This window comes from Haliotis rubra, unplaced genomic scaffold (assembly GCF_003918875.1).
Source record: "Haliotis rubra isolate DU_JTF1 unplaced genomic scaffold, ASM391887v1 Scf116, whole genome shotgun sequence".
In the NCBI taxonomy this organism is placed as follows: Eukaryota; Metazoa; Mollusca; class Gastropoda; order Lepetellida; family Haliotidae; genus Haliotis; species Haliotis rubra.
Genome location: NW_025765070.1, coordinates 869,862 through 888,127, shown reverse-complemented (window position 1 = coordinate 888,127; position 18,266 = coordinate 869,862). Strand labels below are relative to the sequence as shown.

The following is an 18,266-nucleotide window of genomic DNA, read 5'->3' as shown; positions in this document are numbered from 1 at the left end:
GGATGTTTTGTCAGACAACCTAATCACATTGTAAATCACCGATTTTATGCATTTGTATTAAAGAATCTGTCTATGTAACTGTCAACAAAATAAACAGCAGAACGCAGACTGCTTGCAGAGGGAGGGAGCCAATGACCTGTAACAGCGGCAGTGTTGGGTCATAAAGGTCAACGTTCGTCAATGTAGGTCAGCTATGCACGTGACAGGTATGAAGAGGTGTCACAGGTCGTGAATAGGGTAAGGTGGGTGCCAACTGTTAACCATCATACAGAGTTTGTTTCTCTGAGTTGTTCAACATTAACCACAAAACCCATTAGGGAGAATCATTCTGTAGGTTAAAATCTTTAAATTTGTAATGTTAATGTCATATTTTGTTTATGCAGTACCTAAGTGGAAATGCATTTAAAGAACACAGAAAGTATATTTACACTAAATCATTAATCGGACTCAACAACTGTTAAAGCCCTGTTCCCTCGGACACAAGCACACACAATCATGCACACTCATTGAAGAAAAGATAGAATGAAGACAAAAGTGTTATGTTTTGATGTCGTTCACATTCCAAATTAAGCAATGCATTTCTAATAGCTTTAAGCATATAGATAGTTAATATTTATATTTTCATGATAATGTTATATGAAATGAGTGTTTCATGTTACACTATAAGTCGTTGGAATTAGTCAGTGCTGTCATTGTTAAAAGAAGTTATATTTCTTTGAGCATATCTGGCTGGATACTATTATTATCTGTAAATATAATAACAGAATTAAACTTCATCAAGTTCACTCCATTCTTCCACAGAGGAGTCATCAGTGTCCAGACAAATGACAACTGGATTAACTGTTTGCTCCTTCAAGCCATCTTTGAGCCAGTACTCTTTCTCCACCTTCTTGACATGTTCAACACATGCATGCCAGCGTGCAATGTCAATGTCACATATAGCAGTGTTGACAATGTGCTTGACATCATTCAACTTGAATGATTGATTTTTCCGGGCCACTGTACTTTTAAGGTCTCCCCAGATAAGTTTGATTGGGTTGAGATCACAATGGTACGGTGGTAATCTCAAGACCTTATGGCCATGTTGGCGTAGCATGTTGTCAATGTTATATGTGGGTGGAGGTTTGTTAGGTTTAATCAAAGAGTACAACTATGGTTTAGTGGCCTTAATTGAAAATTGTATATTGTTATTTGTTAGCCTTTGCTGCATATCTGACTTCTTTGTATTGAAAGTTAGGCACCTAGTGTTTGGATCTCGAACACTGTGATAGGGAGCATTGTCCATGACAACAAGACTTTTGTAAGGCAGAGCTGGCAACAATTGTTCCTCAACATACTGTGTGAAAAACGTTGAGTTCATTTCTGTATGATAGTCCCTACCATCTGTGCTCTTTGACCGAAATACCAGATCACACCCAGGTAGGAATCCACGGTGGGAACCAGCATGAAGAACGATTAAACGTTCACCTTTGCCTGTTGATATTTTCCTACCATCACTAGGATCAGTGGGTAGCCACTGTCTGACAGCAGTATGGTTTGCATTGACCCAGGTCTCATCCAGATATATAGGTTCGAACCCATCCTCTCTTGCCTGCTTAATTTCTCTCAGATAGTTACACCTTATTTTCACAATATCAGATCTCTCACACATTACAAGTTTCTGGTTTGCTACCTTCCTGTACTTGTATCCAAATTTGAGCAGTTGTTTGCTTAGCATAAACCTAGAAACATTAATGTCGTGATCCTCTTCAAGGATGTGTTTTAACTTTCTTGTGGACAGGTGTTCATTTCTAGCAAATAGCCGGCGAATGACATCTCTGATGACCCTGATGTCAAAAGAATCTAACTTTGGATGCCTACCTTTTTGTACAAGGTTTTGTTTCTTGGTTGTTGGTTTATTTTTCACAATTTTTAGCACGATGTTCTTTTTCATGCCAAGAGCAAAAGTTATACGTTTCATGTAATCCGACACCATATAAATCGGTTAGCTACGTTTGCTCTCTTTTTAAAAAAAATTAAACACATTTCTAATTAAACGTTTAGCATCATCTGAATAAGCTTTCATGATGACAGCTAGAAGTAGTCAATGTGAATGATCCAAACGGTCTATCCCTGTGCAGTGCACAGGTAACTAAAATGAACTGCACGTGCATTGACCTTTATGACCCAACACTGCCGCTGTTACAGGTCATTGGCTCCCTCCCTCTGCAAGCAGTCTGCGTTCTGCTGTTTATTTTGTTGACAGTTACATAGATTCTTTAAAGATCACATATACTCTAGGGGGTACAAATACATAAATCACTAACTGGCATCGCTATAAATGAAACCCCGTCATTGAAACTACTCACTTCGGTCTTTAATTAACTTGAATCGACAGTGCACAATTCTCACCTGCGAACAAAATTTCAACCAATCAGAGCGGGGCGTCTCTGTGACGTCATATGAGGAATAGATATGAGGGCTGATGCAGAATTCATGTACATTTCAGGGGGTAAATTATCTTGTTTACAGGTTTGTTTAAACCTGAAATCGTGACAACTGTTGTGGAAAATGAAAGCTATATGTTCTCACAATCTACTGTCATTTAATTTTGTCTTCTGCTTTGCCTAGTTTCTGAGTTACAACTTGTTTTCATAGACGATTCTGTCAAAATCGCTTGGTGTCGTTAGGCCTTATTTGTATAATGACTGATCCAAATTGATCCCATTTCTGTGGTTTTTTTACCTCGATATTTAATCATGTCATGTAAAAATCTGTTTGTATTCTCAAAACAGTGTCGGCCCATAAGTTTTCACATGCAATACAGCAATTAATACTCCCTTGTTGTAACCCGTGTTAGGTGGTATAAACCTACACATGTTATTTGTCATCATTCACTTGATAGTCAGTTAATGAATTTATAACAGGTATAATTAGTGGTAAGACACTTAGATTACCCGACAAAGGTTCCCATTTGGCATTTCTTGTGTCTGGAGTAAATATTCAACATTATAAACATCGATCAAAGGATTAACCGATAACACGCTGATTGATTAATTACTTTTATTTTACACAGCGGATTTGTCAAAAGGTAGTGTTTATGTATGTAGATTTACTAATCTATACTGAATACACTCTGTCGTGTCGGTGTTTGCGTAAAAACAACGTCCTTCTTTCAAAGGATTAACCGCCAATACAGTGATTGATTGCTCATTATTGGCTAACTAAATTACCGTTTTTAAAGAATGGTGGACATTATGCAATCAGTTGCCAGGTGTGCTATCTTGGGTGACCAATGAGACTATACACCAATGTGACATACCTGAAACGATATATCACTTTTTCGTATACTAGACTGTTAAAAGACACATTACTTGGAACAGCTGCAGATGAATGGCATATCACTCGTTTTTGTGGATATTGATGGATACATTCCTCGAACAAGGTAATAGCCTGACATTGTTCCTATGAATTTAATCTGTTTTAATTTTAATATTTGCATTTTGTTTTTATTCATTTGTCGTAGCATTCAACAGAATCGTTGTTTTCGCCGTGAAGTGTAATGAGACATACACTAGGGCGTGTGTGCGAATTATGATTCACATTGGCAAACTATAAAATGTCTAGATATTACAGTCCTGTTATAAATTCACTATAAGTATCAGCAGATCGTCTGCTTTTTATTTAGTTTCAAAATGCATACAAGTATGATAATAAACTAATTAGGATTATAAGACCAAATATAAAGAAGTACATTGACTAATATCTACATACTGGTGAGTGGACGTTAACCACGTGAATGTAGCAAGAAATTTGTCGCACAGTATTGTGACTTCGACCCCCACCTCGCTTCCGTGGAAGAAATCGTTATGTTATAAGTTGTGTCATGCAAAATCCTTTTGGTTATGATTCAAATACATATTTAACTATGAGCAGAAAGTAGTTTTGATTTTCTTACTTGATGAAAACAAACCATAATCTCATTAATTCTAACAGACTTTAGCCCGTCACTTTACGATTTTAAAAAATGGCGGCGCCCTGTCGCGAACATCCGCCAGTCTGAGGATAAATGCTATTTAGGTTTGTTTTCACCGAGTTACAAAATCAAAACTACTTTCTACTGGTAGTAAAATATGTATTTTATTGATGGCCAATAGGATTTTGCATGACATAGCTTATAACATAACAATTTCTCTCGTGGCAGCGAGGTGGGTGTCAATATAATACTACAATGTACTTGCAATATTATTGTTACTTCGACCACAACCTCACTTCCGAGGAAGAAATCGTTATGTTACAAGTTGTGTTATGGCAAATCTTTATGGTCATCAATCATATACATATTTTACTACAACTAGTAAGTAGTTTTGATTCTTTAACTTCCATGAAGCGATCTGAACACAAGTAAGATATCGTTTCAGGCTTCTACAACGTTCGCTTCGTACTCACAAACATAACCCATTTAGCAGGAACTGCGGGGTCCTGTGGAAATCTGTGCATGGTGACACCATCGCCCGACCCCTAGGAGCAATTGACGACAAAGCAACGATTCGGCATGTCGTCGTTGATATTGAGAAATCATCAAAATGATGAGCGTGCTACACACTTTCTATACAACTAACTGAAAATAGTTCCTCATATGACGTCACTGCAGTGCTCTGGTGACAGAGTTACGTAACCTGTCTTGGGTTTCGTTGGCGGGCGAGAGTGAAGCAGGCGACTTTTTGGCCACTTTTAATCGCTCGGTATTAATTAACCACAAGATTTTTAAGAATGAATTCGGTGTTCCGCATAAGTCTAACCATTTCATATGTAATAGTCAAAAGAGTAAAAAAAAACAAAGTCTAACCATTTCATATTTAATAGTCAAAAGAGTAAAAAAAACCAAAGTTTATTTGTTCTTTAATACAAATGCATAAAATCGGTGATTTACAATGTGATTAGGTTGTCTTACAAAACATCCACTTGCACAGTTTGAGATCGATTGGATCATTGGATGAAGAGATATTTACAAAAAACCGGGTCCACATGCATTTCATGCCAAACTATAGGAGTCTGTACTGTACAGTGTCAACATGGCCACTATAGTTAATGCAGCATCACTAACATGTTTGTCATGGTCAATGCATCGTACCTGTGTGGGCTCACTACAGATTACAGACTGGATTGTGGAACAGTTTCCCATATGTGTGGGCTCACTACAGATTACAGACTGGATTGTGGAACTGTTTCCCATATGTGTGGGCTCACTACAGATTACAGACTGGATTGTGGAACTGTTTCCCATATGTGTGGGCTCACTACAGATTACAGACTGGATTGTGGAACTGTTTCCCATATGTGTGGGCTCACTACAGATTACAGACTGGATCGTGGAACTGTTTCCCACCTGGAACATCACGACTATCTAGGGGACACCATGAAGAACAAAGAAGTGTCCTGTTATTGGATTACCACTAGGACTTTACACTATACAATATCCTTGCCCTTGGTTGAGGGGTTCTCCAGATCGACATCTGTCCTGTTGGTGCTTCTATAACAGTGACACAACTGCATCAGAGAAGCATAAAATGTCTTATCATTAACACAGCCTCAGATAAAGACAATACTATGCCAGATGATGCCAGATTGCTTACAAAATATATAAGTTTTAGCACACAGAGCTGACAGTGCCCTCATCTTTTACCACTGGTGAGATCTTGGCTCTAAGGTCACGGTAACTCCTATAATTGAACATTCAATAGTCTTGGTGCTTAAGTTAAGTTGTGATCTCCAGCAACCATTTATTTGAGATGTTTAGGTGCTGGGAATACAAGTAAAATACAAATCACAACATTCTTCTGGCCTGTCTCAGAAGTGTTGAAGGGATGTTTTTCTTGTACATCCAAGCTTGTTGATCAAATGAATTCATCCCAAGTTGCAAGTTGTATTGAGTGAAGGTTAATTCCCTTATAAATAATAATTAGTCCATTTGTATTGTGCTAAATCCACACCAACAGCATGCTCATAGCGCAGACAAGATAGAATTTAGTTGTCACTTGTAAAACAAAGAGGAAAGGTATGTCTTTAGATTTGCTTTGAAACATGTGACTGTTGGGCTTGTTCTAAGGTGAGCTGGTAGCTCATTCCAGTTCATCGAGGCCGCCACTTGAAAGGAACGAAAACCATAGGATTTCAACTTCCATTTTTGAATATGAAGTAAGTTTTTGTCACTGGAGCGAAGCTGTCTGCATGGAAGATATGGTTTGAACAGTTATTTGAGATAGGCCGGAGCAGTGCCTAGTATGCACCGGTAGACAAGGGAAACAGTCTTCCAATGGTCGATCATGTAAAACTCCAGTCTCTCTAACAAGACATATTTTACCTTCATGCTTTAAAACTGTCACAGCAAAGATGCAGGTTCGGGAAATGTAGATATATTTTTGCCTGTGGTAGCAAATGTCCAACACCACTTGAGTCATGGCACCAATGATGACTACACTTTTGTGTCCAGTTAGAACCCTGAAGCATTATCTTACAGCTACTGAAGTGCCTAGAAGACAGTGGAAGCCATTGCCCAGTGAAGACATCATGATGGCTACCATTATGGACGACAGTGCAACGGCTGTACTCAAATTATAACGTCTTGAGGCACCAATGGTTTGTCGTTATAGTTGGATATGATGTCATGAAAGGATGTGACATCAGGAAACTTAAAGTAACATGAATGGAACCAAAGGGGAACACCCACAGGAATGGAAGTGATGTCATCGGCATTGTAATCGACATCATAACACCTAGATTTTACATCATAATGCAGAATTGACGTCATAGAAGTGCCATTATAAGGATACTTTCAAGAGGAAGATTCAGGCTTTGTGTATGATTTCTCAATTTTGTCAGCTCCCCCTGTAGTAGATTGTGACTCTGATATGATAGATGTAGAGTGTTCCAAGAAATGATCAAACAGTAGTTATAAGAATATTATCCCAAGTTATTTGCATCTGTGGGTGATGTATATTGGAAAGAAGAATGTCATGTGGACAGAAGTTTTGCCACATGTTGCTCACCTGGTGCAACAGAATCCAGTCAAAACCTTAAAAGGTAAATTTAATTTGCTTTTAGAATCTGGCGAATATATCCTCAGTAAAAGTTATGCTTCAGGGTTACTTATCTCGGCCCAAACTTCAGTGGTAGATAACATACAGAGTACCAGTATGTGTGACAACAGGGATTTTCTTGTTTGAATCAAAACTTACTGACTCATTGAAGAAAATTGTGTGTCCAAACATTGGGTCTGTATTAAGCATGTTTCAATTTAATCAGTCAGGAAAAACATACTCTTCTGCATCCACCAGCATGAAATGGGGATCATATTTCATCCATTGAATTATATATGCATAAGATGTCATATTTAGTGTCCAGCAAAATATTGTGTGAGCTTTGGAAGCTCCAAAATACGCTGTTGACCAGTTGTTGAAACTAGATTACACACCATACAGATGCCACATATTGAGCAATGGATGTGAAATATTGATCTTAAACTTATTATAGCATCACTTCATCCAGTTACAGGGCTTGACTGTTGTAGCACCAACCCACTCACTGCTCTGATTCCTGTCACCATGACTATATCTATTGATGTGGAATCTGGTGATAATCCATAACAAGTCTGCTTACGGTTAATCGTGTTGATCAATGGCTCTCCTGTTGTGATAGTCATGCTGGTATCTTATTGATCAATCAGTTCCTTTGTCATGGCTATTGTCAACTAATTGAATGAATTTGAATCATATGAACCTGAAATAAATGCGTATTGACTTTCCTCTCAATTACTGGATACAAATATACATATGCATTATGAGAAATTACATTATGTGTCTTTAAAGGTTGCCCAAGTAGAAAGTGCCACCTGTCCTACTCCTATGCTAGACCAGTGCCAGTAACTGTTGGTTATGGGTAGGGTCCTCCCTGGCTTCCAATGTTGGACATGGCACTCCTATTACATGTTGGACATGGGTCCCTCCCTGGCTTCCTATGTTGGACATGGCACTCCTATTACATGTTGGACATGGGTCCCTCCCTGGCTTCCTATGTTGGACATGACACTCCTATCACATGTTGGACATGGGTCCCTCCCTGCCTTCCTATGTTGGAAGACCGCCTCCATGGTGTAGTGGTTAGAGCGTCTGCCTCATACCAAAAGACGTTAACATATGGTACTTGTTAGTCCCTGCTGGTGCTCGGCATTAATGGGTACAACAAGAACTGGTCGGCTCGGAGTCAGTATAATGTGTCTGAGTGGGGTATTCATGCTTCACTGCGGCATGGTATCTCAGTGGGCTAGCACTATAAAACCAGCTTCAGTCTGGGCTAGTACAAGCAGCCGCACATACACACACACACGCATGCACGTCGTCATGAGCGAAATATTCTCAAGCACGATGTTAAATCCAATTTCACCTCACCTCACCTCGTATGTTGGACATGGTACTCCTATTACATGTTGGGCATGGCGCTCCTATTACATGTTGGATAAGGGTCCCTTCCTGGCTTCCTATGTTGGACATGGCACTTCTATTACATGTTGGATAAGGGTCCCTTCCTGGCTTCCTATGTTGGACATGGCACTTCTATTACATGTTGGACATGGGCTGTCTTCCTATGTTGGACATGGCACTCCTATTACATGTTGGATAAGGGTCCCTTCCTGGCTTCCTATGTTGGACATGGCACTTCTATTACATGTTGGCCATGGTTTCTCACTGCCTCTCTATTTTGGACATGGCACTCCTATTACATGTTGGATAAGGGTCCCTTCCTGGCTTCCTATGTTGGACATGGCGCTCCTATTACATGTTGGATAAGGGTCCCTTCCTGGCTTCCTATGTTGGACATGGCACTCCTATTACATGTTGGATAAGGGTCCCTTCCTGGCTTCCTATGTTGGACATGGCGCTCCTATTACATGTTGGATAAGGGTCCCTTCCTGGCTTCCTATGTTGGACATGGCACTTCTATTACATGTTGGACATGGGTCCTCACTGTCTTCCTATGTTGGGCATGGCGCTCCTATTACATGTTGGACATGGTTTCTCACTGTCTTCCTATGTTGGACATGGGTCCTTCCTATGTTGGACATGGCACTCCTATTACATGTTGGGCATGGTGCTCCTATTACACGTTGGACATGGGTCCTTCCTATGTTGGACATGGCACTCCTATTACATGTTGGGCATGGACTGTCTTCCTATTATGGACATGGCGCTCCTATTACATGTTGGATATGGGCTGTCTTCCTATGTTGGACATGGCGCTCCTATAAAATGTTGGACATGGTTTCTCACTGTCTTCCTCTGTTGGACATGGGTTATCGTCCTATGTTGGGCATGGCACTGCTATTACATGTTGGACATGGGTTGTCTTCCTATGATGGACATGGGTTGTCTTCCTATGATGGACATGGCACTGCTATCACATGTTGGACATGGGTTGTCTTCCTATGTTGGACATGGAACTCCTATTACATGTTGGACGTGGGCTGTCTTCCTATGATGGACATAGGCTGTCTTCCTATGTTGGACATGGATCTTCCTATGATGGACATGGGTTGTCTTCCTATGTTGGACATGGATCTCCTATTACATGTTGGACATGGGCTGTCTTCCTATGATGGACATAGGCTGTCTTCCTATGATGGACATGGGTTGTCCTCCTATGTTGGACATGGATCTCCTATTACATGTTGGACATGGGCTGTCTTCCTATGTTGGACATGGCACTCCTATTACATGTTTGACATGGGCTGTCTTCCTATGATGGACATGACACTCCTATTACATGTTTGACATGGGCTGTCTTCCTATGATGGACATGGCACTCCTATTACATGTTGGACATGGGCTGTCTTCCTATGTTTGGCATAGCACTCTGTTACATGTTGGGCATGGGCTGTCTTCCTATGATGGACATGGCACTCCTATTACATGTTGGACATGGGCTGTCTTCCTATGTTGGACATGGCGCTCCTATTACATGTTGGACATGGGCTCTTCCTATGATGGACATGGCACTCCTATTACATGTTGGGCATGGGCTGTCTTCCTATGATGGACATGGCACTCCTATTACATGTTGGACATGGGCTCTTCCTATGATGGACATGGCACTCCTATTACATGTTGGGCATGGGCTGTCTTCCTATGATGGACATGGCACTCCTATTACATGTTGGACATGGGCTGTCTTCCTATGATGCACATGGGTTGTCTTCCTATGATGGGCATGGGCTGTCTTCCTATGATGGACATGGCACTCCTATTACATGTTGGACATGGGCTGTCTTCCTATGTTGGACATGGGTTGTCTTCCTATGTTGGGCATGGCACTCTATCACATGTTGGACATGGGCTGTCTTCCTATGATGGACATGGCACTCCTATTACATGTTGGACATGGGCTGTCTTCCTATGTTGGACATGGCGCTCCTATTACATGTTGGGCATGGGCTGTCTTCCTATGATGGACATGGCGCTCCTATTACATGTTGGGCATGGGCTGTCTCCTATGATTGGGCATGTCTTTGGACATGGCACTCCTATTACATGTTGGACATGGGCTGTCTTCCTATGATGGACATGGCGCTCCTTTTACATGTTGGGCATGGGCTGTCTTCCTATGTTGGACATGGCACTCCTATTACATGTTGGGCATGGGCTGTCTTCCTATTATGGACATGGCGCTCCTATTACATGTTGGACATGGGCTGTCTTCCTATGTTGGACATGGCGCTCCTTTTACATGTTGGACGTGGACTGTCTTCCTATGTTGGGTATGGCACTCTATTACATGTTGGACATGGGCTGTCTTCCTATGTTGGACATGGCACTCCTATTACATGTTGGGCATGGGCTGTCTTCCTATGATGGACATGGCGCTCCTTTTACATGTTGGACGTGGACTGTCTTCCTATGTTGGGTATGGCACTCTATTACATGTTGGACATGGGCTGTCTTCCTATGTTGGACATGGCACTCCTATTACATGTTGGGCATGGGCTGTCTTCCTATGATGGACATGGCGCTCCTTTTACATGTTGGGCATGGGCTGTCTTCCTATGATGGACATGGCGCTCCTATTACATGTTGGACATGGGCTGTCTTCCTATGTTGGACATGGCGCTCCTTTTACATGTTGGACGTGGACTGTCTTCCTATGTTGGGTATGGCACTCTATTACATGTTGGACATGGGCTGTCTTCCTATGTTGGACATGGCACTCCTATTACATGTTGGGCATGGGCTGTCTTCCTATGATGGACATGGCGCTCCTATTACATGTTGGACATGGGCTGTCTTCCTATGTTGGACATGGCACTCCTATTACATGTTGGGCATGGGCTGTCTTCCTATTATGGACATGGCGCTCCTATTACATGTTGGACATGGGCTGTCTTCCTATGTTGGACATGGCGCTCCTTTTACATGTTGGACGTGGACTGTCTTCCTATGTTGGGTATGGCACTCTATTACATGTTGGACATGGGCTGTCTTCCTATGTTGGACATGGCACTCCTATTACATGTTGGACATGGGTCCTCACTGTCTTCCTATGTTGGACATTGTTCCAGATATTTTATTTAATCTAATGCTTTCATACTACTGAAATTAGCTCAAGAGGAGTACAGGAGTAGATTTCTGTCTTTGTCTCAAAATTGTATTATCTGGTCTGCCAGCACAAACATGAGTATTAATACCTTTGAAGTTCCATTACTATACTACAGTATGATTTGTCTTCATGTGACATGGGTCTCTGAATCTTCTCTTGTAGTACTACAGCTTGGAGTAAAGGAAATGACATTTTTGCAGGTTTAATTCAAAAGTCAGCTTCATATCTTATTTGTTCTATATTCTCAGAATGTGGTTTCAGCATTTTTTAATGTCAGCAAGCAAATTTCACCTCTTCATGTATGCATTATCTGCAGGATATTAGTGACTGTTGAACAGTAAATAGATCATGTTACAGTTAGTCAGTTAGTAATCGATTAACTGTAAGACCATCTATTTAATGGTACAGCTTTTATCAATTAATGTCATGTTTTCTTAAGTCTGCTTGTTGTTTAACTCCAGCTTCTTTGCTCTGGCCTCACAAGGCAATGCTAGCATTGATGGTCTCCTTTGCTTACACAAGTTGCAGAAAAGTTTACGATGTCCGGCCCCTACATTTGTCATTATTTCATGACTTTCGCCATTTTCTGTACTGTCATTTACCTTTGTTCTCCATGTGTGAGTTTGGTCTACACTATTTGCAATTATTATGTAAGCATATTTTTCCGGCTACCTGATTGGTCTAGAGGCGGTCACGTGACCGTCGACAGAAAAGCATATTGACTCCAACCCGGGTCCGACCAAAAGTCATATTGACCTGAGTTACTATGACGTCATTCACGTCAAGCTATGACATCATTCTATTGTTTACTTGTCACAGTATTGTTGACATAATGTTATTGGTGTGTAGTGAAAATAAAATTACTTTTCTTGACTAAATGGACATGTTTTGGACTTTAGAAGCGTTTTTTCGGTAATTACATAATAAAACAATTATAGACTAGCGAATTCGGTCAATACTTGTTTTTATGGACCCGTGAAAAGCACTCCTATTACATGTTGGACATGGGTTGTCTTCCTATGTTAGACATGGCACTCCTATTACATGTTGGACATGGGTTGTCTTCCTATGTTGGACATGGCGCTCCTATTACTTGTCAGACATGGCACTCCTATTGCATGTTGGACATGGGTTGTCTTCCTATGTTGGACATGGCGCTCCTATTACATGTTGGACATGGGTTGTCTTCCTATGTTGGACATGGCGCTCCTATTACATGTTGGACATGGGTTGTCTTCCTGTGTTGGACATGGTGCTCCTATTACATGTTGGACATGGGTTGTCTTCCTATGTTGGACATGGCGCTCTTATTACATGTTGGACATGGGTTGTCTTCCTATGTTGGACATGGCACTCCTATTACATGTTGGACATGGGCTGTCTTCCTATGTTGGACATGGCACTCCTATTACATGTTGGACATGGGCTGTCTTCCTATGTTGGACATGGCGCTCTTATTACATGTTGGACATGGGTTGTCTTCCTATGTTGGACATGGCGCTCTTATTACATGTTGGACATGGGTTGTCTTCCTATGTTGGACATGGCGCTCCTATTACATGTTGGACATGGGCTGTCTATTACATGTTGGACATGGCGCTCCTATTACATGTTGGACATTGTGCTCCTGTTTACATTTTGAACATGGCACTCCTATTACGTCAGATATTGGTCCACAAGCCAGGTATAGCATAGGATGTTACAAGCTTCATTGCCCTCTTTTCATCTTTATTGCTTGTTCATTTGTCCATTGACACGCATTTCTATTTTGCTATCATTTGATTTATGTCGTAGCATTGACTGTATTATTATATTGGGATACTTTTCCTAAACTTTCAGCTCCCAGCTGTATTTAAGATTAGAACAGATTGGTGGATTACTATAGATTGGGCAGGTTATGTTTGTTGATAATATTCATTAACTTGTTCCAAGTGACTCCTTCAATCTGTGATGTTTGTGTTTCAGCCACATGTGTATGGTGATGCGTGGTGTGCAGAAACTCAACAGCAAGACAGTGACAAGTACCATGCTTGGAGTATTTCGGGAAGATCCTAAAACACGAGAAGAGTTCCTCTCACTTATACACCGAATCTGATTGGCCGGTACCTCCATAGCCTGCCTGTGATTGGTATTTACATATAAGTAACAGTGAAATGAGAAAGCAAACATTCATTAAATATTTTTATGGATTACATTTTGTATCCCATATAAGATATACTAAAGATCATGCATGTGTATGTGATTTGGTTTTGGACCGTCTGTATTGGGGTTAATTGTCATTCTTGTGTTGTCTTTAAGCATTTAGTCCAGAGGTGAAAGGACAACATAGGTACTTCTTTCTACTTGGAAAACTGATGATGATGATGGTCAAGTCATTATTATGGTTGAGCGGAAAATGTGAACTATCTAGTTTGATGAGCTCCTGACTTTAGATTGGATAGTCTGGTGATAATGACTCTGTGCTTTGCAGCATTTATAGATGCCAAGTGATTATATGTATGAATACATGCTTGCACATGGGTGTTGGTGAAGCATACTATGTTATATCTGAGTATATACTGATAGAAAAACAGATCAGGAATATATTCGGGGTTGTTTTTATGAAACTGTCTGTTATGTCATCACTATCAAAATGTCACTAAAAATATTCATGTTCCAGCAATTTATATTCAGTATGTAGTTTTGTTATATTTGTCAAGATATACATTATCAAACCAGAAGCCGAAGATGTTCATATCTCAACTGACTTAAAGACAGTGTGTCTGAAAAACATAAACTTATATTAGTTTTGTGTGAAATTGTATTGAAAATACATGGTAAAGTGAACCTATGAGAGAATTTACAAATGGTTTAAATGAAAGTCATCAAAACTGATTTATATTTGGGACTCTGATTTATATTGAGTCACCATCAGCCATATGGGAAACCTTTTCAGGGCACACGCATGTATGTTCCATTTGACTCACTGACTGATTTAATCTTCAAGTTTTTATTGTATTGTCCTTTAGTGTCAGGAGTATTTATGCAGAGAATATTTGAATACCTTTGCTGATGGCAGGGTGTTTGATGGGTGTCTTTACATATTAACATACGTACATAACAAATTGATGACTTTTTTTTGTATATTTAAACAGCTGTTGCAGAATGTTTTATTTATTTTTCTGTAACAAAATGACAACTATATGTCCTATATTCTTCAGTTTCTTTGAATTTTGAAACAGAAATATACAGATTTTGTTCATTACCTTGAGATACACAAATATCAGTCATCTCTATCCATGAATGTAATATAAAGCTTGTACTTTGGATCAACAGAAAGTTTGCTTTTTCTTGATGAATTTCTAACTTGGACCCTTGGTCTTTATCAGTGTGGCTTACTTTGAAATATTGGCGTTAATCAACTTGGGCCAACTTGCTCAGTGATTTGTATGAATCATATTACAAAATTATTAATCCTTATTTCAACCTTCTGGTATCATAAGCTTAAAATTTGTCACTTTGTACTGACAGTTGATAGATACATGATGACTGCTGTGAATGCTTTGCTATGAGGGCAGTCACAATACTGCCCAAGGTTTTGTTGCAATTTACATAGATATTTATACATATTTGTTGGCCCTCATTTCCTTCATGATTGAGTGCAAGTCTATTGACATCACAGGGCTCCAGATAATCATTTTGACTCGCGGATATTTCACTCCTCAAAATTACAATTGAGGAGTAAAATACCAAATGAAAATAAAAGGTGTATTTCAGGTTGCATGGTTAAGAAAATGTTGGAGTTTGGTATGTTTATGTCTACAGAACGTGGCTCCTCGTAAAACAACTTCGATCTTGCTAAACTTTTCATAGATCATTTGATAGCTTCGACATGGGGCTCTAATGAACAATGCTGCTCAATTTCTGTACAATTGTAGTTCCTTCGCTAACTCACAGTTTTCATTTTAAACTGCTCACAAATCAAACATTTCAGTCTAACAACATCTTCTTGCTCCACATGCAACCATGGGAAATTTGACTTCCAACCAGAAATCGTTTTGTCAGTGACATTCCCTTCGTGTTTCTTCTTAATACAGATTTTAGCTACATTGTCAGTTAAATTGTTGATAATATCAGACACTAACTTTTCCTTGCTAAATGAAACAGTTTTCATTTTATAAACTCTTTCTTTAGGTTAGCCATTCTTACTGCAGACAACAGGAATTAAATGACATTGCACACTGAGCTATTGCCCATAAATGTTTTCCTATGCTGGTTTAGGGCCATCACGTAATCTAAAGTAGCCTTCAAGCTGTATTATTACTGCTACAGACCAGAAACGTTGTGATAGTAACGCTGTCTAAGGGCTAGCTTTTAAACAAATCGTGCCCGAACATGGATTAGAAATATTAACGGCGCTAATTCAGAAAAACTTGACAATCTTCGCTTCAATACAGACAACCATCAGTATTCGAGATCTTAGGAAACAATATTTTGACAGGTTTGGTTCACGCATGTAAACAAAATCTGACCCGTATTCTGAGAAAGTTATGTGTATCTTTCACTCATTGATTTGACTTTTTATGTGTATATATCTGAATTATCCATGTGTATTTTACGCAGAGACACATCTTATCTGGAGCCCTGCATCAATCAAGTAGGCATGTACCAAGTCACCTTTTAGGCCATGGTCATTTTACATAGTTCAAGACTTGGTGATCTTGATGATTCTAGTTTTAGAATATATTTCTATTTTATGTATAATGTTACCTGTGATCTATATAGCCTCTTGGCTGATTTGTTTTCTGCAGGTTCATGTTGGATAGGTACACACCAGTGGTTTGACCAGAATTGATCAGAATGATCATATTCAGTTTTAGCGAGAGAGAGAGTGTGTGTTCCTATTGAATTGTTACAAGTCTTTCACAATTCACATTTTAACCCCTGAGGTTTTAGTTCACATTTTCCGTTATATATAGTTGTTTTTCTTCATATAGTTGAACTCATTATTGTACATATATATTTATGTGTCAAAATAATATATCAGTTACAGAAGAGATAATCTATTGATAATGATTCAAGAAATGTGGAGGACCAGTGGTATCTGCGTGGAAGCTGTGGACCAGCTCTATCTACACTAGTCAAACATTCTCAGAATAAATAGTTTGAAAAACCTTAATGTCATCTTGTTTTGGGGATATGATGGGCAGGGAATGGTCCATAACTTGATCCTTTGTGTGATAGAAAACTAAACTGGTGATTTGTTTTGAAACTACTGACAACATTGAATGAATAGGTATGTAAAGTTGAATATGACCATAATTTACTGTAAGTTTGATGTTGGAGCTAAGTATGCAGTGATGCAGGTTTGATGTGTTCACTTTGGTGAAATCTACAAGAACAAGTATGATGTCGACAAACTAACACTGTATTCAGGGCAAACCAGGATTTGAACTATAGACAAGGGTTGCACAACTATGTATAACCCCTGTCGTACCTCAGAGGACAGCTAAACTATGTATAACCCCTGTGGTATCTCATAGGACAGCACAACTATGTATACTGAGTCAAAAAAGAAACTTCACAAAATGTAATTTGAAAAATAATGAATAATTTTTCTCTGATGATACATCTATGTATCCGAAATGGGATCCCTATCTTTCGACTCTAGAAAAACGTTAGCAAAACCCACTCAAACCCATCCATTCGTCGTGCAAATGACGTTAGTGCCAAATCAGGTTTTGCACGTGCAGTCGATCACGTGATCTTCGCATCGAAGTTTTCTTCATACGTCACGAGCAGAAGACCGTCAAATTGTCCTACGCCACCTACGTGACAGATTTCTGCCGGCTACACGAACCAGGGCTGAGATGTTTAGAGGTCGACTGTCCTCACAGACCATTCGAAATCGGTTGCGGGCTGCCAATCTCCATTCTCGACGTCCATATCGTGGGCCAATATTGACGCCGTTTCATCAACGTCAACGTCTGCTGTGGGCCCAACGTCACCTCCGATGGACCCAGAGAGACTGGAATCGAGTCGTCTTTAGCGATGAATCCAGGTTTAACCTCAGATTCGCGGACGGGAGGCATAGAGTCTGGAGACAATGTCGTGAACAGTATGCCCAATGTTGTGTACAGGAAGTCGACAGATTCGGGGGCGGAAGTTGCATGGTGTGGGGTGCTTTCTGTTGGAACAACCGCTCCCCGACTTCTGGTCATCCGTGGAAACCTCTCAGCTGCTGCTTACGCGACCAGGTGCTCACCCCTGAACCCGTTCCTTTCATGGCGGCTCATGGCCCAGGTCTACAGTTCCAGCATGATAATGCTCGCCGCGATACCGCGATGTTGATACGAAATTTCCTTCAAAACGCTGGAATCAACGTCATGGACTGGCCATCGAGGTCCCCTGACCTTAATCCAATAGAGCACGTTTGGGATGCACTTGGGAGAAGGCTTCGTGGTCTTAGGAACCAACCTCAGAATTTGCAGGAACTTGGCGCTGCCTTGCAAGAGCAATGGCGCAGAATCCCCAACCACGTGTTCACAAGCATCAGGCAGTCGATGAGGAGACGGTGTTTGGCAGTGGTGAATGCGCGGGGCGGCCATACACGATATTGAACTGAGAAATTTCACATTTGTATTCTTGTGACTTGACATTCT

The 18,266-nt window shown here is 40.2% G+C and overlaps 1 protein-coding gene across 2 annotated transcripts in view; it reads left to right on the top strand.

Annotated features, from left to right (window-relative positions):
- Positions 1 to 16,778, top strand: part of LOC124256139 (GTP cyclohydrolase 1-like) — an 80,818-nt gene extending 64,040 nt beyond the window's left edge. For both annotated transcript variants that reach the window (XM_046690105.1, XM_046690099.1), the window contains one exon: positions 13,591 to 16,778. In XM_046690105.1, the coding sequence (XP_046546061.1) occupies positions 13,591 to 13,720 (130 nt within the window). In that variant the 3' untranslated portion in view covers positions 13,721 to 16,778. The remainder of the gene's footprint in view (positions 1 to 13,590) is intronic.
- The last annotated feature ends 1,488 nt before the right edge of the window (positions 16,779 to 18,266 follow it).